Raw genomic sequence first — 24,148 nt, 5'->3', positions numbered from 1 at the left:
CCACCTCAAGGATATAATCTGCCTTATGATGCTCGGAATGACCAAGATCTGACCACGGACATAAGAGTGTCGCCTTACATCGGAGATGAACACTGAAATAGAAATTAAATTCGATGTAAGTGCTCAAAATGGCAGAGTCTCGTGCTGATAACGTGTTATAAAATAAAGACTAAAAAGAAATAAACTGAAGACAAGTATAGAGGGAGATTGATATTTTATTCAACTTTCAAACTTATGTTTATAATTAACTGAAAACTCTTCTATCTATAAAAGAAAGAAAGCAGCTACGAGACTTTTCAGGAAGCAGCTGCAAGGCTTTTCTTTAGCTGCTTGTAAGCTATCTGCATGAGCTGCTTGCAACCTGCATGTTTAATAAGAAGCTGCTGCAAATCATTTTATTGAGTTGCTTGCAACCTGCCTGCATGAGCTGCTTGTAAGCTGTCTGTATGAGCTGCTTGCAACCTGCCTGTTTAATAAGAAACTGCTGCAAATCATTTCATTGAGTTGCTTGCAACCTACCTGCATCAGTTGCTTGTAGATAAACTTCAACAGAGTACTAAATGAATAATTTTCTTCAGGAAGATATCTATAGCGGAGTAATGAATAGACATCCACAATATAATATTTTCATAACATATCGGATTTTGTTTCATATTTAAGAGCTCTTTCTACAATATTTTTTAATCACATTACTGAATAATGAAGCAACGTCGTTTAGACATTTTGGCTCTATTTTCCAGGTCGTGTCTTCGAACTTTACTATAACTTGTGTTATTTTTTTTTTAAAAAAACTTTGCTGTTAACACCCTTCTCTCAATTATCCTGTTCGGTCAAATGACAAGTTACTCGCGGCTCACTTTTCCTGCTCTCCCGCCGACCGTCACAACCGGGTGAGGTTAGTTCGTTTATATTAATTGGAGGGTCCGTCAAGGTTTTCCTTGTTTGTTTGCTCAATGATTGTCTTTTCACAATTTGAAGGCGACTGATTTGTTGGTTTTGCTGATTGTTAATAAATTAACCCCAAATTGAAATCTAAGTTGATTGGTTGCGGATGTTAGTAGTTTTTGAAGTGAATAAATTTAACTGATAATTAAACAACTTGAGCAAAAATGACTTTTTTCATTTTAAATTGGATCGATTACTAGCACACCTCTTTTTATTCTTTTGTGAAATTTCATTCTATTAACTCATAATGTTTTTTTTTGGCTATCTAGTTGAAGTGGAGATGATATATTAAACGAGTCTAAGAGCTAACGATCATTACAGAGGATGTGTGTCCTTGAAGAGACCGAGTTGATTGAGCCTCTCAAAACTTGTCTTGAATGTTATTTTCGTTAACTTACTCTTACGTTGTTTAATCTCAGAAATGATTCAGTACCTTTGTCGTGATGTTGAACGCTCGTTATGGTAGACAAGCTTTTCATTTTAGTTGCATATAGTCAAGTGTCAACGTTGTAGTGAGATGTCTATGACTTAAAGAGTGGTGTGTGCCATTTAGGGTGTGTTTGGTATGACGGAATTTTTTTTTCCCATTTTTCACTTTTTGGTTGCACAAAATAGTTTGAAAAATATTTTCCTAGATATCACATTTTTTCTGAAATCGGAGGAAAATGACTTCCCTAAAAAAAAACATTTTCCAAAACCCCCCACCTACTCTCACATCTAACCCCAACCCCCTCACTCTTCTCTCGCCTACCCCGCCCCCCTTTCCAAAAAGTTTTTTTTTTCCAAGATTTCAGTTTTTTTCTTTTTACTCACCGCCACCCCCCACCCCGCAAATTTGTTTTTTAACAATTTTTTTACATTTTTTAATTTTCTGTTTTTTCGTTTTTCTATACCACACCCTCTCCCCTGCATTTTTTTTTTTTTGTATTTTTAATTTTTTGTTTTCTGTTTTGTGGTTTTTCTGCACCATTCACCCACCCACCCCTCACCCCGTGACAATTTTTTTTTTTTTTTATAATATTTTCAGTGCTAGTTTTTTTATTTTTTCGATTTACAGGTTCAAAATTTTACGAGTTCCAAAATTATGAGTTCAGAGGTTTATGTGTTTGGAAGTTTGCGGGTTTAGAAATTATAGAGTTTACGGGTTCGAAAGTTTAACGGTTCACAAGTTTATCAAATATTTGGGTTAGGAAGGTTGTTGGTTCGAAAATTTATGACTTCATGTTTATTGTATCTAAATTATTTATAAATATTTTTAAGTTATTTTCCTTAATTTGTGTACCAAACACGAAAAATGAGTAAGATTATACTTGTTTTTCAAGAAAACATTTTTCACGAAAAACATTTTTCGTTATACCAAACCGACCCTTAGTTCTTAAAATTTTATTTAGAAACAAAGAGTTTTTATGTTTGATAGCTTAAATCCTGAATCCAATATTGGACGTTATGGTATTAGCAAGAAGTTGTAGGACTGGTACTATGTAATGACGAAGAAATCTAGTTATATGTGCTTCTGATTACAACCTTTCTGCTCCTCATTATTCTTTGATTAGGAGATTCGATCTTGTAGATGTTTCATTAATATTTGTTATTTGTCTATTAACTTGTATTGGATAAACTGTGACAGCTTAGAAACAAGATAACGCTGAAGAATACTGGAGATTAAAATTAAGGTAAATGGAGTTGATTCTAAAGAGAATTTCGTACTTCTTGAAAAGGGGAACTATAATAAGTGTAACAAGGAACTATAAAAGAATCAAACACACCACACACAATAAATACTTGAAACTTCATCACTAGTCCTCTTCTTGGAATCCAAAATTCTACCTGATTTCCTCTTTGTTTTTCCTAACACTAATAAATAGGAGTATTTTTTTTTTCAGCTGTAGTAGTTTCTTCTTTAAAGAAGCTGGTGCGGAGTTAGGGTTGAGTTGTATGGTTTTATCTCTGCATAAATCGGAAAATGGCTCGAAGGTTTTCTCGCCTTTGTACGGTTGCCTGCATGTACAGATCAATTGCTGGAGTCAAATTGCAACCACCAATCTTGCCCTGCACATTCCAGTCTTGTCCACGCACTGTTCTCCATGGCTATTGTTATCCTATGCTCCAACTTCAAGGTCAGTTCTCTGCACTCCTCTCAACCTAATTGGTTAAGTTATAAAGCTTGAAGCTTATTTTCCCTCTCTGTGAAGTAATATTGGTGTTTATAAGGCACCGTTTGGGCATTCAGGAGTATTATAAGTGATGGAGATAAGGCTTCTTTTCATGTGGCCAATCTGTTTGTGAGAGTTCTCAATGAAATATTAGAAGCCCTAGACTGCTCCAAGGCAGTCCAAGGACAGAATAAATTATTTCTAGAATTTTAGTGGTGGATCAGATTCAGAATAGGGATTGCTCAGTTGTGGGAGTAACATTTAAGGATTTCTTGAGTTTTGGATTGACTGACTTCTAAAGTTTCTGCTTCAATCTTATGCCGTGTGTATAATCTCCAATCAGTGAATGAATTTCAACCTAGCATGGAATCGTCTAGTGAATAGTTTTGAACACATCTGTGCTTTTACTTCAATATTTTGCCTCGTAAGTGCTACTACTTGTGTCTCTGCTGTTTAACCATGACCCTGGACAAGTATTTGTTTTTTGCATGTCAGCATTGTTCTTAACTGCTTTCTCGTTCCATGAGTCTGCTACATGTATGTTTATGTGATTGTCACTTTTCATAGACTTCTTCATGGCTATTCCTACTTCTTCTTTCAAGATAAAAACTAATTCACATTCCTTTCTTGTGACGGGTTTTTGCATATATTCTATCAATTGATTGTTGCTGATCATAATCATGATCAGTTGAAAAGGACCCTAAAGTTCTAACATCTCTATAGTTATCTAACAATCTATAGCACTGTGTTTCCTTTATTGTTTATCTTTTAGGCAAACCATACTTCACCTGCTGATAAAATCACAGCTCACTTTAAAACAGACTTACTTATATATGTCTGCCCCAGTACGTGAGCACTTCTCCTTTCATTATAACTTGTCGGTTGGCATTCTTATTGTTTCTTGAAGTTCTTTCTTCTGTTCTTTGAAATGAAACTAAAACATATAAATTTGGAAGATCATCATTCATGAATGAAATTCTGTATTCTAAGTTGTTATACATCCATAGAACATGTTAGTGCTTGTGCCACCATTATCTGACCTCTTTTTTCCCATGAAACTGCAACAAATTTTTAAAATTAAATTTTCCTCGAAGTGGCAACAATTTTTTAGAATTTATTTCCTGAACTTGCTATGGATAGAACTTCTGGTTATAGGTCAGAAGTCAAAGCAGCTACTTTTTGGAAATATGGAGTACTTTCTGCACACAACATTTTGAACTTTTTTTTCTTCTTGCAAGTATAGTAACTTGCAAACAAAATTCAAGAGGTGCTTTATTTGATGCAGCATTGAGATCATATGCACGTAACAGACGTTCCAATTATGATCTATTTGGTGGCGGTATACCTAAACCAGATGAGTTTAAGAAAGCCTGGGCAAAACAAATGGATGACGAAGAGAGACGTCTTTGGACAGCAAGTGAAGATGAAAGTGACTCCGATAAAACTGATAGTCATAGCCGTCTCAAGAAAGATATTAGGAAAGCTAAACAACGAGCAAAAGAGCAAGACGGTCCTATTGATGCAGATGATAGTGACGAACTGAGAAGTCTGTGGTCCGATAGTGATGAAGAGAAGACATTATGGACCGGTAGTGAAGGAGATGATGATGATGATATTCCAACTGAACCATACCCGAATGAAAAGAGTGATAGCTACATTGATAAACTGTTTGAATTTGAGGAAAAACCTCAATATAGAACGCTCTCTGAAGCCTTGAAATCTGAGCAGGAACCTGAAGAGTTATCTCCTGGAAAGCAAGCTAGAAAAATTGCAGTGGAAAATGCCCTTAAGAAATTGAAAAAAGGACCTGATGGGCGTTACATCAATGTTTGGGAGGTTATGAGCGATGTGGACATTCTAATTGGTGCTTTTGAGAACATCATTTCAGGGCCAGAATACGCCGAACTGAGACAGGGAGGACCTAAGAAATTGAATATGCAGTTTTTCAAAGATATACAAGCTCGTATGAGAGATCCAAACTATAAGTTCTCTCCTGAAATGAAATTGAAACCAAAGAGCAAAGTGGTACCTAGAAAGAAATGGCAGAAAGCAGAGTCTAGGCGTAGGAAAGCACGGAAACGATAGCTTCAAAGAGGTGCCATTTCTTTTAGCATCTAAACATTATACCAATAGATTTATGTCTTAGGCGCTGATACCAAGTCTCTTTAGCTATTAGATCAGAGATAATTCAGGTCTAGAAGATTTGTCAGCAGTTGGTGGACTTGCTTACTGCTTTCTGTAAATTGTTTATGATTGCTCTTATGTAGGCATTTTACTTAGATTACTTATTCTTGCTACTGAATAGGAACCAGAATTTCATAACTAACACTTTGAGATAGGTTAATTGCTCTACAGCTACCTCTCTATTTTACCCGGTACCTGGAGTTTCACATTACTGCATGTATACTGCAATTGTCATTGCAACGTTTGTCTCCATCAGAGGTGGAATAAGTAACTTGTAAAATAAAGCATGGCAACAGGTTAAATTACTAGGATAGGGAAAAAACGTTTTTACACTGTAAATGTATATAAGTGATTCAAATGTAAAATGTGCTTATGGCCCAAAAAAAAAAAAAAAAAGAAGAAGAAGAAGAGGGAAACGAGAAGAGTTTAAATGTTAAACTTGAAATTTAAACTACATATAGAGGTGGAGACGGTAATCTCTCAAATACTATAGCCATTCACGTTCCAAGGATGGCTTATGTTGGGTGGGAAGACACCATATCTCTGATTGAGAATACTCCCTGGTTCCAAGGATGGCTTATGTTGGGTGGGAAGACACCATATCTCTGATTGAGAATACTCCCTGGTTGATACGCGTAGATATCACTGTTGAAGTTGTCAATGCCATTGCCATGCATGTTCTGCCTGTAAGAGTTCATCATTGTTGAAGGTGGATTAATTGTAACGGTAAGCCTGCATGTCATTCATCTCACTGAATTGCCTTGGTTGATATCCATAATCCCCCCGAGCAGTATGTAAGTTCTCTAGTCCTAGTCCTTTGCTTTTCAAATCAGCAAAATGGGAATTTACATTTTTGAGACCTTGGTTTGGAGCAAAACTAGGATTAGTGCTTCGGAGACCTTGAAAATCAACTATTGAATTTCTTCTACCAGCTTGTATACTTTGCAGATTTTCAAATGGGGAAGTTATTCCAAAATCTGCATTGTTAGTGATGTTTTCCTCCTGACTAAAATATGGATAATCCATGTTTCCTAGTGCATACAAGTTTTGGTTTGTTTCACCTGTGAGGGAGCCAATGCCGATACTCCGGTCCAGAAACTCATTGTTGCCCCAGTGATCGAAGCCTCGTTCAGTAGGGGCAAACATAGGCTTCATCTTGGAGGTTCCAAGAGAATTGTATGAGCTGTGCATTTGGTTTTGGTGCTTGATATTATTGAGCCAGTTAAGGAGTTCCGGGTTCTGAGTCTTCTCATAGTCACACCAGTTTAGAGCTCCCTGGTTTTGGTGATTGTTGTTATCATTGAACCTGTTATAGAGTAGTTGTATTTCTTGGTTTTCTAATGGGTTCTCTGATAAAAGCTCTGCATGTTTCCCTGATTTGTTTAGTTTCTTGATCAGTGTTGCAGCTTCCACATTACCATATACTATGACCACTTGTTCTTCGACATCCATTTTCACTTGATAAACCCCTGAAACCAAATGTTTTAGCGGTAATGTAAATGATGTCTCTTTCTAAAATTCTAAAAATATAAACTTCCCCTGCCCTTTATGTTGAAAGCAAAGAAACTGCTTATAGGTGGCGAAAACGATATGTACAGGTTGGAGAAAGAAAGAGGTAGATGTTATAGGTGAAAAGTAAGTACCTTCAATTCTTTTAAGCAGTTTCTTCACCTTCCGCATGCACCCATGACAATGTATCTGAACTTTAAGAACGTAAGTCTGTAAACAGAAGAAAAAAATGAACACAAACAAGTAGTTAAAGAAGACAGAAGACAATGGTAAAAAGAAAATACTTAGAAAAAAGAAGAGGAGGAACTTATGAGAACTAATTAGCGAATGACCTGAATTCTCACAAACTCATATTCATGGGCAGTTGCAGACATTTTTCAGCCTTTAGTTTGTCCTCTTTTGTCAAATGAAGTTTGAACTACTTGTTCCTATTTTAAGTCTTCCTACTAACTTGTCTCGGAAGGATCACTCTACCAGTGGCTAAAAATAAGCCACAGTTTGTACTAGTAGAGTGGCAGAGAAATGCAGGCACCAAATACATGACCAGAAACAAGAATATGAGGCACTATATTTCTAGCTAGTCCTTTCATCTCAAATACAAAAACAACAAACCCCCAAAAATGTCAGTGTCTGTAGTGATTTTGTGCTCTTTACACAGAGAGAGCACCCCCCCCCCCCGGGGGTGGGGGGGGGTGGGTTGGGTGGAGGGTGTAAGAAAAGTGTGATTTGACCAGTTGAATAGTACTTCAGGGAAATGAGGATTGACAGTTGAGATAAGGCAGGCAGCAGAGCATCCTTCGTTTTTCCATTTACAGGTAAATGCTGTAGTAAAGATTCTTAAGCATGACAATGTGTGTGGGAATACAGTACTACTACATGATTTGATCGTAGGCAGCTGCTTCAGCCACTTTGCTTCTTTTCAGCCTTCTTCCTGCTCATGGATTCCCTCCCTAATTAATGTTCAAAGAATTCGAAAGTGTACACCGTCTAGAATACACAGCTCTATAATAATATATAATAATATTGAGTTTAAGTTTTTTGCAATGATAATGTAAGTTTTTTATGTATAATAGGTTAGATATAGTAACCTGAAAAATAGAATATTGTAATCTATATAACAAGTTACTAAATTACATAGAGAGTCCGATCCAGAATTTGAAGTTTATGGATTTATATTGTAATCTCAAATTTATATACAATAATAATTGGGTTCACGGCTAGATATATATAGATATTTAGTGATTTTTTAATAGAAATACAGGGTCTATGCAAAATTTAATGGATTCTTGAAAACCCATATACAATGCTCTAGATTCGCCACTTAAGAGATGATGTAACAAATTTTACATTATGTATAGCTTAAACTCCTGATAATTTATACAACATTTGTTTTTTTTTTAACTATCATGACAATATTTTGTCTCTCTACCTCTCGCAGGATAGGGGTAAGGTCTGAGTACATCCCACCCTTGTTAGATCCCACTTGTGAGATTATACTAGGTATATTATTGTTGTTACTATCATGACAATATTTTGAGAGGTAGTACCATTTTAGGATTTTCATTTTTCTTTTGGGATTCATGAAACCCTTTGCTTGCTTGGCCTCCCAAAATGGTCCATCTTGTGCATTTGTGGACATCCAGTAAAATTGGACCAAAATATGATCCACCTTAACCACTTTGCATGAGTAAATAAGGGCCTGAAATCCTTAGCTTTGTTCTACCAGTTTGACAATCTTCTGAAGAAACTAGATTGTCAATATATACGAGTTCAGTCATGCATTTAGGCCTAAAATTCGTAAAAATAGTACGGACTAGCCAGTTTTCGGATTGGTAATTCAAAAATAGCCAGCGTTTGCAAAGTCATTAAAAAATAGCTACTATTTTGATGCAACACGGACCGGTCCAGCATAATATACTGGAGATTTGTGCACCTGTGTATGAACTTCCAGCATATTATGCTGGAACTCCAACACGCGGAAAGTTCCAGAATAATATACTGGAGATTGGAGCACCTGTATGAACTTCCAACATATTATGCTGGACCGGTATATTGTACTAGAACTCCAGTATATTATGCTGGAATATTTTCCGAATTTTGAACAGTATTTTCGTTTAGATTTATCTTTACATGAAAAGTGGCTAAATTTCAATTACTTTTGAAACTGTGACTATTTTTTAATTACCACTTGTAAATCTGGCTATTTTTGAATTTCTCCCCTAAAATTCTTCATCAGGCCCACGGTAGGACCATTTCTGCTGAGTGTTGTAGTTTTGGTCCAGATAGCCATCTACTGGCAATGCACGTCGCATTATTCCTTTTCAGATTATTATTGCTTTTGGGCCTCAAGCTCTTGTTGGAAATAGCCTACTATAAAATATGTAATTATTGTATAAAATATGTGTATTTATTAGCTGTTATAAATATCTTTTACCGAACGGTGAACTAGCCCCTATCATAAACAGCCCTATAAAAAGGAAATCAACCGGATCACTTGTGTAAGTAGGTAGGGATATTCATGGTTTGATTTGAGTCAATTTTTCCTTTAGAGGAAAGACCAAAGCACCTTTCGATTATCTAAATCTGTAAAAGTAGTCAATCCAAATATAGAATTGGTTTTCTCAATTTTTTTTTTGTCGGTTTCCCCATTTTTTCAGTGATTTTGAATTTCTTTTGTTGCCATATGCAATTTTACATTGTCGGAAAACTTACATTGTCAATTTTTTATAAAAGATTTTTTAATATTTCAAGATCTATTGCTTCTTAAATTCAAAAATTGTAAAGGGACATGATGTATAAATAACACGCTTTTGCTTTTTCTTCGGATCAAGTGAAATTGAAAATGGAAATCCCATTACTAGATTTTCCTTTTAATTTTAAAGATATAATTGGCAAAGGTAGCTGGTTATACAAATGAATAACAGAGCTCTCTCTCCACAGCGGCACTTCGACACGTATAATAAAGAAAAATTAACCCAAATGGCCGCTTACTCTATCAATTAAATTAAAAATAGCCGGTGATTGGATAATATATACATAATTTATGTATTATATTATATAATTATATATAATCAATATATAATTTATGTATATGATAAAAAAATAAACAATTAATATGACCAGCTATTTGCGTAAAGATCGTGCTTTAGAAGTATGTAATGAGAAATTAATTTTCGTCAATGCACATAGCTTTTGTGATGATTGATATTGCAAAAATAGAAAGGAAAAGAAAAAAACTTTACAGTTAGTTGATTAGAACATAGAGTGATTGATCATTATAGTAGTCTTTCAGACATAATCATTCTCTTCAAGAAGCTTGGACTTACTTTTGCTGCCTAACAAGCATAACAGCTATTTCAAATTTAAGTACGTTGCCTTTACTTTATTAATCGGGGATTACTTAATTAATCGGGAAGTAAGAAAATTTAATAACAATAGTTGAATTGTGGTGGCAAAACCAAATATTTTGGTAAGAGTATATAAAAGTGTCCAAAATTTCGATATATACGATAATAGGTAATATTGACCAATAATAATTTTTTCGATAAAGAGTATTTAATTGATCACCCTAAATTACTCTCCTAATTAGAAGATCATTAGAATTCAACTTCATAATTTATTACAACTTGAATTGTAATATCCTAGTTAGTACACCATTTCTTGAAGTAAATTTGTGCCTTTTGGCAGAGTCCCCACCTCTAACCTCCCATGGCTACAACTAGCACTAGAAGATTAGAGATGTACAGGCACCAGTTCATTTAGTCGATGAAATTGCAGTTGGTTATGATAATTATACCGTTCCATACTAATTTTCAACTTTAAGTGCAAATTTGTCAACAAAATGATCGAAAACCATTCACTTTTTTTTTAAAAGAATTCCTCTTTTATATTTAAAGTGAAAAAAAAGAAGGATTGAGTTTGTTGAAGTAATTAATATATAAGGTCTTCTTAGTTTTCGCTTCAATAATGCTTTATTTTAAATTATCTGTGCGGCTAATGGGGGTCACTAATTCGCCCCAAGACACACAAATCATGGTTAAGATAATTGTCATTTACTGATATACGCGGCGGAATTAACAAAAAGTTTGCTTACGATTTTTGTTTTACCCAGTTTTTCAATTCTAAAGCACCATTGTCATTTTCTCTTTGTTGTCCCGATTTAAATAAATACCATAATGTTCTTCCTTTTTTCTTTGTTTAATAAATAGTGGAATAAAATGTTCATCCTTTTTTCTTTGTTTAATAAAATTGGTCGGTGTTATAGACTTGCTTTTTAGAAAAACTTGACCATGTAATGATGAAGTACCTAATTTTAAAATTTTGATATCTTTCTTTTCGTTAAGATTATTGCCCCATCTTTGTTGTCACTGCTCAACTTTTGTTAAAGGAAGTTGGTACAAAGACTTTTTAAGGACTCCAAAATGTATACTTTCCTGCTACAGTTTGAAAAATTATAAGATGAAAGAGGAAAAGTTAAAATAGTATGCGATAATTATATTGGTACTAGTTTATTATTTTCCAACATAGTGGCAATAGGTACAATCTACTAATCAAGATTCAGGATAAGAATCATATCTTAATCAGTACTTCACTTTTTATATCCACAGAAAAATTCTTAACAAAAGTGGGATTGCATCACTTTGTCATGTTAAAAAGCCAGAAATTGAGGAGAGTTTAAAGGATTTTATCATCTTAATAAGGTTATCGTAAGTGGATCTTAGGAATTTTAACAGTTTTAACGAATAAATAATTTTTTTGCCATTAGTTAGGATAATAATATTTTTATCATATTTATACCACACCAACACCAACTGTTATAAATTTACACCCTATAACATACGCTAGTAGGGAGAATACCAACATTTAAGTTAGAAAACCTAGCCATTGATGGAATTTGAACCTCAATTTTGATAAATAGCATGATTTGCTTATAGTAAAGTAATATTTGGCTATACTTATTTTTGTGGTCTCTAAAAAGAAAATAAAGTTGAAATTCTCACTCAGATATCATTTTTGAACCTTAAAATCTGTTAGTGGGAATACTTATTTCTTCGTATAATCCACAAGAAATACTAGCCAAATCAATGATTCTCCATTATTTAAATTGTCGAATACGACAAAAATAAAATAAAATTGATAGGGCATATTGGCGTAACATACCTTTCTAATGGTAGCTTGCGAGTTACGATATTCTATCACTTATTGCCCAGTATTCGGACTTATCTTGCTTTATATCTGCTTGTAGAACTTACTTATCTTCCTTTATTACTGTTAGTAGACTGTAATCAAAACAGGAAAAAATCAGAAGAGCAGAAGTTAAAACAGAAAGAAAAAATATTCCGAGCCCACAAATTTTCTCTGTCCTTAAAAAATCTAATATCTTCACAGTTATTTAAGGTATTTAGATTAATTTCTCTCAGGATAGAACGAAAAACTATTCTATAATGACAGCACTTCAAATTACATAATTTCGGTGAATTCAAATGATAAATCACATAAATATAAAAAAACTTTTGGAATTTCAGTTGTGAAAATCTGAAATAATGCTTTGTATTTATAGGTGAAAGGATTAGATGAAGAGATACAATCAAAGAGTGTCTCCTCCATTTCTCAATCAAAACCTTTAAAAAACCCAACAATTAATAATGCAATAGTTTTCTAAAATTTGAACAACAGGAAGTTGATTGTCTAGAATGACACTCCGTGAAGAAATTTCAAAATTTTGAGAAGTGCGTTGAGTTAGAATCTACTTTCTGCAAGATGCTAATCAATTTGGTTCTTGTAGACTTGTACTTGATTAGAACTGCCTCTCTTATATGCATACTGAAAACTCCCATAAATAAAAAGCGACGACAAAAACAATTCTTAATGTATTTTCCTGTATATTTGCTTTTTCAGGATATATTTTAAGAGATAAGAATTTCATCAGTTCCAATTTATGTAGCGGTTTAGGATTTCAAAAGTCAAAGGAGTTTACTTTGACCGTGAATTCGGATATAAAATCTTTAATTTTTTTGAAATATAAGTTACATATTTGAAAACTATATTAAGAAAATACTTTAAGTCTCAATAATTCAAAATTAAAATATTTAAAAGACCTATAACAAAATTGCGGTAAAAAAATTTAAAATACGAACACCGACACACCGACATATAAATTAAAATAAAGGGAGTAGTATTACACAGAGGCAAAGGCATGTATCAAACTTGTCTAGCTGCACCTCCACCCACGACCGTTAGGTCCTAAGTTCGAGTCACGCTGGAGGAGAAGTGTGAAAACACTATAGATCTTCCTAATTTTGGGAGGGGTTTAAAAAAAAAAATTGTCTAGCTAGAAAAACTAGTATTAAATTATTAATACATGTTTAAGATGAAGAGTAGATGTCCCAGATGAAACCTACAAGTCTACATCCATTCTGAAATGTACTATTAATGGAGTTTAACGTGTGGTAGTAGGTTCTTTATATTTATAAGGTTACCATTTCTATTTATCACAAAGATTTATTTGTAATTATATTATAAGTGACTTAATTATGTAAGTTTAATGCAATAAGTGAATAAAACTTAAATTTATCTTATGAGATTTTCACTACTTAGAACAAATTATTTATCATTTATTCTAGATTATCAATTTTTACTTAAGCCAACTGATTATATAAATATTTTCACACTATCAATGCTTAAAACTTAAACTATTCGTATAATTGCACTCATAATCCAGAAAATGAATAAAATGATAAATTTAAGGGTGCATCTAACCTTAGGAAGCGGGTCCGATCATACTCTTAGAGCCTGTTTGGACATAAGAAAATTTTCACTTTTTTCCCGAATTTTTTTTACTTTTTTCGAAATCAGCGTTTGGTCATAAATTTTTCAATTTTCACTTGAAGATGCACTTTGAAATTTTTCAAAAATTTAAAAAATTCCAAAAAACTGTTTTTCAAAATTTTCACTCAGATCACTCATAAAACTTCAAAAACAGCCCAAAATTATATTTATATCCGAACACAACTCTAATTTTCAAATACCATTTTCACTTCAAAAAATTTTCCACTTTTTTTTTAAATTTTACAATTCTTATGTCCAAACGCCCACTTACTTTTTGTTGACAAGTAGGAAGGGGGAGGGGGTTAAATAAGTGAATTTATGCAATGATTTACTAATAATAAGCAGAGTGACAAGCCGTTGTCGAATTTGAAAAGTGGCTGCTGGTAATCAAAGGCTCCTTTTTGTAATCTGTAGCACATAAAAGCAACTTAAATTCCGTCATATGTGGAAAGAATAAGATTCTATATGTCACTACAATGGCACAATCTTGTAAAGTGATCTGTTCATGTCTTCAATTTGAATCCCCCCTCTTCCTAATTCCTTGGCTTAATTGTTTTGCTGATTTGATCCTCCATATATTCTCTATCCTCTTCTTTCAAACTAAGAAAAGAATGATTTTAGAACTTTTTCATGATCAAAATTAAGCAAGATTTGAACCACTAATAATTTGTATTACAGGAATAACTCCCCTTTACCCCTCCATGAGTGGGTGAAAGTGGGCAAGTCACCACCATTTAAGTAGCGTTGGAATTGAAAGAATACAACGTACTAGAACCTTCACCAAATGTTTCAATGCAAGTGTAATTTCTGTTTTTAATTTTTAAACTTCTAATGAGGTAGCAAATATCTTTGATATTTAGGTATTTATTCTCCTCAAAGGTGCAATAACTTGTAATTAATTACAACAAGTGGATATATAACTTTTGCCCCTCCTCTTTTTCCTTCTTGAGCCGAGGGTCTACCGGATATAGTTTTTCTACCTAGTGGTAAGATTTGCGTATACCTTACCCTATTCAGACCCCACTTGTACAAGTATAATGAATATATTGTTGTTATTGTTAAGTGGATATATAACTTTTAGCCTACTCCATAAGTTGTGCAATATGTCAAAAAAAAAAAAAAAAAATCTTTGTTACAGTTTTTTAATTGTCTTGATGCTCATGAGTTCCTTCCTTTTTATTTGTCTTGATGCCCTTGTTGTTTTCTTGCTGTTGCGGCAACCTAAATACCGTTTTGTCTATCATCTTTAATTTCTTCTTTTGGAGACTGTCAAGATGTTTTGATCTTTTTTTAAAAAAATTCTATATTTTCTTCATAATTTAATGGGTAATTTCACTAGGAAATATGTTTAAAAGAAGGAAGAAATATGATCAGTTGACCACTTTATTGTTTAAAATGTTGTGTTTAATTCTAAGACCATTGAGCTCAACACAAGCCATAGCACGAGCGTAGAAAAGAACCTTTGACTGGCTTTTTTACTACAGGAGACTAAATTGGAAGTTCCTTAAATTTAGGGTACCAATACACTCCCTCTCTCTTCCTCCTCCTTTGTTAACATGAACAATAGAATACGCAAATAACTACCGACTATGGGTGTGTTTGGTATGAACGAAAATATTTTTCATAAAAAATGATTTCATAAAAAATGAGTGATTTTATTATTTATTTTCTTTGTTTGGTTGTTGAGTAAAAAATTATTTTTTAGTATTTGATTAGAGTATAAAATATTTTTTAGAAAAATAATTTTTTATGATAATCTCTTTCACCCCCTACCCCCAAGTCCCATGTTTCCTGTGCTTCCCCTCCCCCAAAAAAAAAAAGTTTTAAGAACTTTATTTTGTTCAAAAATTTAATTATTCTTTTAAAAATTCACAAAAATCCAAGGGAACTAATGTGTTGTTTTACTTTTTTACGCAAAAAAGACTTAAAATTGTGCTCCATAACTAAAAAAAATACTCTTTTTTTTGATTGAAAAAGAAAATAATATTTATACAACATGAAAAGATAATACTCATTTTGCTAAAATGAAAGAAAATACTTTTTTTTAATTTCATGAATAGAAAATACTTTTTTTGTTAGAAATGAAATAAAGTACTTTTTACTATATTATTTTGTTGAAATGAATAGAATATATTTTTTCTATATCATGAAACTAAAGTACTTTTTTTGTTAAAATAAAAAAAACTATATCATAAAAAAAAAAATACCCATTTATTGAAATAAAAAAAAAGAATTGGTAGGGATGGGGAATAGGGTGGGAAAAGTTGAAAAAGAGTTTTGGAAAATATTTTTCCTTTATAGGAAAAATATTTTTCCATAATTGAAGGAAAATGAATTCATGAAGAAAATATTTTACAAAATATTTAATCCAACCAAATCTGGGAAAATGGTTCTTTCATACCAAACACACCTCTATATTGAGTGGAGTGCCGTAGTAACAGGCTAGAATAAAAGAAATATTTAAAAAGTTGTTTTGTATAGTTGTTATCCCAATTAATTGTGATTATTTAGGGAATTTTAGAAATAGAATGACGATAATATTTACCACTTTTATAACAGTTTAAGGACAGGAAATGATAAAAAAGTATTTTAGTGAAAAATTATTCCTCAGATATCCCTTTCTCGAACTAAAAAAATAGATGTAAGTTATATACATTAACATTGTAATAATTTTCATAAAGGTTAATCTTCCATTGATCAAACCATTGGTAGTATCTAGCCCGATCTTAATTATGAGACAAGTACATAATATTCTTTTCCTAAATTCCTAAAGACCAAACAAGAAAAAAAGATGATCTTGAAAGTAGGAAAAAGAAAATGTAGAGAATTTACATAATAGAACAAGCATTGGGATTGTCATCACTGAAAAGGTAAGTAATCTTTTCTTCAGTAGCATTAGGGGCAAGACGTGCCTGTGGTACATTTTTCACAAAACCAGCAGGTGCCTTTTTGTCATATGCCTGAGCTACGTATGGATAGGACACCAAATTATATGGAACATATGGCCACATCTCTGCTCTTTTTCCAGTGCTCTTTACTCTATTCAACACTCTCTGTGGTTCAATATAACCACTTACTATCACCCTGTTTTGCTTTCTAATCACCTCCACTGTTTTCACACCTTCAAAACAAAATCAAATGCCAATAATTAGTCCATGGTCGAAAGCAATATCTACATGCAGTGGCAGTGGCAGACTAAGGGCTCTGTATGCTACGAAGGATAAGAGATAATTAATTCTGAGATTAAATTTAAAATAACTAATTCCGGAATCAGTTATTCTAGGATTATAGTGTTATTTTTATCCATATGGGAGGGTGAGATAACTTGTTTCCCCAACAAAATGACCCCTAAGAGTTTTAATAAAATGATTCAAAATATTTCAAGAATATCATATTTTGGATTTAAACGGCAACCTAACCTTTGAGTCACCTCTGCTGCTATATATTAGAAGCTTCACTTATGTAAGGGGTTCGGTACTTAATATTTATAGAAAAAAATATTTTAATTTTATCACAATAGTATAATTTTTCGAAAGAGGCGATTTAATTGAACCCCTTGGGACTATGTAGCCCCACCGGGACGAAGCCCCAATACCGGTTACGGGTTTGGCCGAACCCAGTAGCTTTTTTTTCAAATCTTGTATATATCTTTGAAAAATTCATTAATTATGTACAAACATTAATTTAGAACCTAATAATTTAAAAGAATTAAAATTTCAAACTCATCCTAGCTCCGTCCCTGTAGCCCGATATATAGGGTCGTGTTTGAGCCCAACGTCAATGTATTAATTTAGCAAGTGACATTCAAAGAAAATGGTAAAAAAAAAAAGGTGGTTCCTGTACTATAAAAGTACTAGTAGCAAATATCAGAAGAGCTTCGCCTAAGAAAAGCATAAAGTGATGAATTTTGTTCACATGAAAATTGAAATAGAAGCATTTCCATCTTCCTTCTAGACGAGTATTATCCCATTTTTCGACGATTGGTTTACTCTAAATTAAACACAGGTTATTTCCCAGAGAATTAACATACATGCAACTCCACTTTAAAGTAAAAATTAAATAATTTCATATAACTGTAAGCATGGAGTTAATTATATTTATTTTCTTCTATCATTTCAAATTTCAATTCTTGGAGATAGTCACAGTAAGAACCTTTCATGCGTTTAACGGCATTCTTGACTCTTCTTTCGCATCCATCACAGTCCATCTTCACTTTTATTTCCACTGTCTAACAATGAAAAAAGAAGAAGAAAAAAGACAATTTTAACAGGGTAGACAATTTAAACAAAAAAGAAGGTAATAAAAGGGTAGACAAAGATGATATTCAACTTGAATTTTTAAAAATATGAGCAGAAAATAGAAATTAAAGTACCTGCAATGGTTTCCTTTTGGTACGTCTTATTCTGGTATCGTAGCAAAAGTTTGAAAAATAATCAAGAACACCCATGTTCTCTCGACTTTCACTTATCTTTGGGAAAAAGCAAGGCAAGTAGTGAAGAATATATATAAGTGAGAGAAAGAGAGACTTGTGTTGTGGGTTTTATGGGGAGGGCAAGAAGGCAAGGAGAAATTAAAAAATAGCCATAGTGGTAATTGAAAAATAGTCAAAGTTTCAAAAATAATCAAAATTTAGCCATTTTTCATGTAAAGATAAATCTGAACAAAAATACTGTTCAAAATCCGGAAAATATTCTAGCATAATATACTGGAGTTCCAGTACCAGTATAATATACCGGTCCTGCATAATATGCAGGAAGTTCATACACAGGTGCTCCAATCTCCGGTATATTATGCTGGAGCTTTTCGCGTGTTGGAGTTCCAGCATAATATGTTGGAAGTTCATACACAGGTGCACCAATCTCCAGTATATTATACCGGACCGGTCCGTGTTACAGCAAAATAGTAACTATTGCTATTTTTACAAGAAGTTAAGTTGGTTTGTATTGACAACGAAGGGCGAAAAGCTATACGTAGCACATAATGAAGTGTTTGTGGGACTTAATAAAGGGATGCATTTAATTTATATATACTCATAGAGTAAATTATTTAGTTTTATATCATTAGTTCTTTTTAATTGATTGTAACTAGTTATTTAATCAATTTTTTATGCTATTAAATCAAGATTAGTGCACAAAATTTATCCGTTTTTGTAGATTATCTCAACCTGATGTGAAAAAATTGTATGATGATAGGGCTCAGAGGTTAAATCCTAAAAAGTAAGACAAGAGCGTATTGTGTTTATAAAAATGGTGTTACATTCTTTAATTTTACTTTTGCTAAAGAAATTGTCCACAAAAGATGCAAATGTGGCCCGAAATGATGACCCTTTATGTAGCTCTTTACTTATTTATTGCGATGTGTTAATTGGAAAATTGTTGTAAAGTACTTTTATGTTTGCTTTCATTTTCGTTGTGGCTTTGCCTTTTCAATTATTTATCAATTAATGTTAGCCAATGCCCCTAATTATTGGCTCCTTGATGTCGCCCGTTCCTTTAATTGTGCACAAAAGATCTGGATTTTATTTTGGAGTGTTCGGTCTTTTCAAATTTTAAATTCGATACAATAATAAATAGCATTTTTATTTTTTAGAAACAGGATAGAGAATTAATATAGAATCTTTTATCAACTCTTTTACCTTTGTACTCAACGTACGTCGATTATATATCATACCTTAAAAGAAGCTGGAAGCTGACCACCTGACCTGTATATTTTAGCAATAATAAGGGCTTAAAAAAGGGTTTAGTTGCAATAGAAATGGTATGGGAAAGAAAGAAGAACGGTTCTAATGCATGCATAATTACTCCATTTGCACAATTGTCTAGATTGTTTTCTTTTCTTTTTTCTGAGGGCTGGATTTGATTAATAAATAATAATTAATAATAAAATCTTTCCTCCAAATTATATTTTGTTCTAAACCGCACAATATATTAGGAGTATATTACTTCCACCTTATTTTATATGACACTATCTAATTGTGCACAATATCTAAGATATTAATTTATAGAAATAGTGGTGGAAGAAAACATTAGACTATCTGCAGAAAAAATTGTTTAATAAAGAAAATATCATATTAACTTTGAGACCTGTATACGGTCAAAATCGATTTTGACCTTCATGTGGTTAGTCAAGATTGAAACATGATGGACCGAGGGTCATTTTCATAATACCGAGGTGAGATCTGAAGCCAGATTACCAAGCTCAAGATTCAGGGACTGATCAATACCAAGCTCGAAGTCATTATCGAGCTCGAGTCCAAATCGAACTATTATGTGAAATGGCTTTATCGAACTCAAGATCCGAGCCCGAGTCAATATTGAGCTCGAATCAGTATCGAGCTCGAAATCTGGAGATCGACCAATATCAAGTCCGACCAAGATCGAGCTAAGAGACAAGAGCCGTTGTAGCCGCACTTGGGGAGAGAATCTCGGTAGGAATTAAGGAAAAGCTAAATTAACTAATCTATCATGTGATCCTCACTATGTATTTTTTATTATATCCAAAGTATGATCCCTCCACTATAAAAGAGTGACTATCATTTCTGTAAAAGGACAATTTTGAACATCAAGGCATCTACACATTCCCTTATTGAAAAGTATTGATATTCACACATAGATACAAAAGAAATTATCCTTTTGTGAGCCATGTACATTGATTCATCTTGCTTTTTCATAAATCGTTCTCTACTCGGTTTGGTTTGTATTTTATTCCCTTTTTACAGTCAATATTCGAAATTTTTACATACTTTTCCGATTTGTGCCAAATTATACCACGTATCCTTAGAACTACGTATAAATTTAACTCTATCCATTTTTCGGGTAAACAGTTTGGCGCCCACCGTGGGGCTAAGGATAATAGTGTTTATTTGGTACGAATCTATGTGAAACACACTATTTTACACTTACTCTTGGAAGTATCTTTGATTTCAGGTTGAAAACGACGAATTCTCAATTAATGGCCCTACCTATCGACAACGAAATTGGCCTTCAAGATGAGAACAACAACTTAACCCCCGGGGGTGGAAGGCCACTCGTCGATCCCGTTGAAGCTCGGGTCGGAGAGCCAATAGATGTTAATTCACATGTGACCATCGAAGCAAACCAGCGTTCCGACCCTGAAAATAGCATTCATGGTGGAACTCGATCTGCAGCTCGAAATACCAAAACGCTGAGGAAAACGGAGTCTGCTTGCGTATGATATTCGAAATGTTGCAAGCTCAACAAGTAGCAATAGCCCAGTTGCATATCCAAACCCAGGCACCGACCAGGCACGAGCCTAGTCCACCCCAAGAAGTCACCCACAAAACTGGGCCAGCTGAAGTGATGTCAAATGAGCAAGAATCGGGAACTAATCCCGAAATTGTTAAGATGCTCGAGGAACTGACAAAATGAATAGAGTCAGGAGAAAGGAGGATTGAAGCAAACGACAAAAAAGTGAAAACGTATAACTCCAGGGTTGATCAGATCCCGGGGGCACCACCGATATTAAAAGTCTTGGATTCCAAAAAATTCGTACAAAAGCCTTTCCCCCCGAGCGCAGCTCCGAAACCGATCCCCAAAAAGTTTTGCATGCCTAAAATTCCTAAATATAATGGAACGACCGACCCCAACGAACACGTCACCTCTTACACATGTGCCATTAAAGGGAACGATCTAGAGGACGACTAGATCGAATCTGTATTATTGAAAAAAATTGGCGAAACCGTATCAAAGGGAGCAATGATATGGTATAACTTTATCGATTCTTTTGCTATGCTTGCAGATTCTTTCGTAAAAGCACACGCTGGAGCCATAAAGGTCGAAACTAGGAAGTCAGACCCTTTTAAGGTAAGACAGAAAGATAACGAGATATTAAGAGAATTCGTATCTCGTTTCCAAATGGAACGAATGGACCTACCTCTAGTCACAGACGATTGGGTTGTTCAAGCATTCACTCAAGGTCTGAATGAAGGAAGCTCGATAGCTTCACGACGGTTGAAGCATAACCTGATCGAGTACCCAGCTATCACCTGGGCCGATGTTCACAATCGGTATCAATCGAAGATTAGAGTCGAAGACGGCCAATTGAGTTTTGGGTCCGTTATTAAAGGGGACGTCAACAGAGAACAAAAGCTGATCAGAGACCGATACCGACTGTATAGTGGAGATTATAGGGGTAATAAACCAAAACGTAACCTCGTACAAAGCATTAAAAGAAGTGATTGAGGCTAAGGGTCTCGGGGGATGATGAATAAGAATGGGTTCGACAAGCATACTGGGCCTAAGGAAGCACCGCGGTTATCGGAATATAACTTCAACATCGATGCATCCACCATCGTATCGGCTATAGGACGCATCAAAGATACTAAATGGCTTCAACCTCTGCAGACCGATCTAGCCCAGAGGAATCCCAATCAAATGTGCGAATATCATGGCACGCATGGCCACAAAACGGAAGATTGCAGGAAATTGAGAGAGGAGGTAGCCTGGTTATTCAATAAAGGACACCTTCGAGAATTTTTAAGTGACCGAGCCAAAACCCATTTCAAAAACAGGGATTTCAGAAGACAAAATGAATAAGAAGAGCCACAACACATCATCCACATGATCATCGGTGGGATCGATATCCCCCAGGAGGCGGTGCTTAAACGCACTAAGATATTGATTGAAAGAGAGAAGCTATCTCTGTCTCACGATTACACACCTAAAGGAACTTTGTCCTTTAGTGATGAAGATGCAGAAGGAATCATGCAACCCCATAACAATGCACTGGTAATATCTGTACGTATGAATAAAACTCAAGTTAAGTATGTGTTAATTGATCCAGGTAGTTCGGCCAACATTATTAGATCGAAGATCATAGAGCAGCTCGGTCTACAGGACCAGGTCGTGCCCGCAACCCTGGTTCAAAACGGATTCAATATGGCATGTGAAACTACTAAGGGCGAGACAATCCTGCCAATAAACGTGGCCAGGACCTTCCAAGAAACGAAGTTCCATGTGATCGAAGGCGACATGAGATATAATGCTCTTTTTGGAAGGCCGTGGATCCACAATATAAGAGTTGTACCTTCGACCCTCCACCAGGTCCTGAAATTCCCAACATCGGAGGGAGTCAAAACGGTCTATGGAGAGGAACCGGCCGTAAGAGAAATGTTTGACATCGATGATGTAATTCCGATATCTACACTATCATCGACAAAGGGATCAGATTCGAAGGGTGAACATGATACAAAATAGCAATCACAAACGTCAGCCTAAACCCAACTAGAGAATTAGAAGACTGACGAAGCTGATGACTATGAGATCCCTCGATCCTTTGTGGTCCCCGATGATATCGATGCTACCCAGTCAATGGTCGAAGAATTGGAGCAAATCACGCTAGTCGAACATCTGCTCGAGCGAAAGGTATACATGGGCACGGGGTTAGATCCCGAGCTCAGGAAAAAGCTTATTCAATTTCTTATAGCTAACATGAATTGTTTCGCTTGGTCCCATCTCGACATAACAGGGATCCCACCAGAGATAGCCACTCATAAACTAAGCTTGGATCCAAAATTCTGCCCGATAAAGCAAAAAAGAAGGCCCCAGTCCGAAGTCAAACATGTCTTCATCAAGGACGAGGTAACCAAATTTCTTAAAATAGGATCCATTCGAAAAGTTAAATACTCCGAATGGCTAGCAAATGTGGTGGTGGTCCCTAAGAAAGGAAACAAACTTAGAATGTGTATAGATTATAAAGACTAGAACAAAGCCATCCCTAAGGATTCCTTTCCTTTGCCCAGCATCGATCGTATGATCGATGCCACGGACGACCACGAGACTCTCCGTTTTATCGATGCATACTTTGGGTACAAGCAGAAACAAATGAACCCGGAGAATCAAGAACAAACCTCTTTTGTCACTAAGTACGACACCTATTATTATAACGTAATGCCATTCCGTCTAAAAAATGATGGTGCAACTTATCAACGCCTAGTAAATTGAATGTTCGAAAAACAAATAGGAAAATCAATGGAAATTTATATTGATGACATGTTACTTAAGTCCCTGTGAATAGAAGACCATTTAAAGCATTTGCAGGAAACTTTCGACGTGCTAAAGAAGTACAATATGAAGCTCAACCCCGAAAAATATGCATTCGGAGTTGGCTTCGGCAAGTTTCTTGGTTTTATGGTATCCAACCGAGGAATTAAAATCAACCCCGATAAAATCAAACCTATCGAGGACATATCGGTAGTAGACAATGTGAAGGTCGTGCAAAGGTTAACGGGGAGAATAACCGCCTTGGGACGATTCATTTCGAGATCCTCAGATAGGAGCCACCAATTTTTCTCACTTCTTAAGAAGAAAAGCAACTTTGCTTGGACTCCGTAATGCCAACATGCTTTGGAAGAGCTGAAGCGGTATTTATCGAGCCCACCTATTCTTCATACCCCGAAAGTGGACGAACAACTTTACTTTTACTTAGCTGTCTCGGAGATAGCGGTAAGTGGAGTCCTGGTTCGAGAAGAACGAGGTACGCAATTCCCTATTTATTATGTTAATCGGACC

General features: G+C 34.6%; 3 protein-coding genes across 7 annotated transcripts; 1 reads left to right on the top strand and 2 right to left on the bottom strand.

The window, feature by feature from the left end:
- The first annotated feature begins 743 nt into the window (after positions 1-743).
- LOC107781753 (uncharacterized) lies at positions 744-5,397 on the top strand. Of its 5 annotated transcripts, none has more exons than XM_016602506.2 (5): positions 763-895; positions 1,215-1,324; positions 2,573-2,618; positions 2,829-3,062; positions 4,384-5,397. In XM_016602506.2, the coding sequence occupies exons 4-5, from the start codon at positions 2,909-2,911 to the stop codon at positions 5,181-5,183; spliced, it is 954 nt and encodes a 317-aa protein (XP_016457992.1). In that variant the 5' UTR covers positions 763-895; positions 1,215-1,324; positions 2,573-2,618; positions 2,829-2,908; the 3' UTR covers positions 5,184-5,397. The 5 variants fall into 5 exon arrangements, with proteins under 5 accessions (XP_016457990.1, XP_016457992.1, XP_016457993.1 ...); XM_016602509.2 differs by having other exon boundaries at positions 785-890; XM_016602504.2 differs by lacking the exon at positions 1,215-1,324 and having other exon boundaries at positions 744-895.
- Positions 5,398-5,554: 157 nt separating this feature from the next.
- On the bottom strand, positions 5,555-7,985 carry LOC107781755 (uncharacterized). The gene is made up of 3 exons (XM_016602513.2): positions 7,124-7,985; positions 6,926-7,001; positions 5,555-6,751 (listed from the first exon to the last, which is right to left on the bottom strand). Exons 1-3 carry the CDS (start codon positions 7,163-7,165, stop codon positions 5,997-5,999), a joined length of 873 nt encoding a protein of 290 aa, XP_016457999.2. The 5' UTR covers positions 7,166-7,985; the 3' UTR covers positions 5,555-5,996.
- Positions 7,986-16,241: 8,256 nt separating this feature from the next.
- On the bottom strand, positions 16,242-18,143 carry LOC107781754 (heavy metal-associated isoprenylated plant protein 21). Its single transcript, XM_016602512.2, has 3 exons — positions 17,992-18,143; positions 17,772-17,847; positions 16,242-16,740 (listed from the first exon to the last, which is right to left on the bottom strand). Exons 1-3 carry the CDS (start codon positions 18,064-18,066, stop codon positions 16,448-16,450), a joined length of 444 nt encoding a protein of 147 aa, XP_016457998.1. The 5' UTR covers positions 18,067-18,143; the 3' UTR covers positions 16,242-16,447.
- Between the last annotated feature and the right edge of the window lie 6,005 nt (positions 18,144-24,148).

The sequence above is a fragment of the Nicotiana tabacum genome, chromosome 17, assembly GCF_000715075.1.
Source record: "Nicotiana tabacum cultivar K326 chromosome 17, ASM71507v2, whole genome shotgun sequence".
Lineage (NCBI taxonomy): Eukaryota > Viridiplantae > Streptophyta > Magnoliopsida > Solanales > Solanaceae > Nicotiana > Nicotiana tabacum.
The sequence above is the reverse complement of the archived record's forward strand: the minus strand, read 5'-3'. Positions and strand labels throughout refer to the sequence as shown.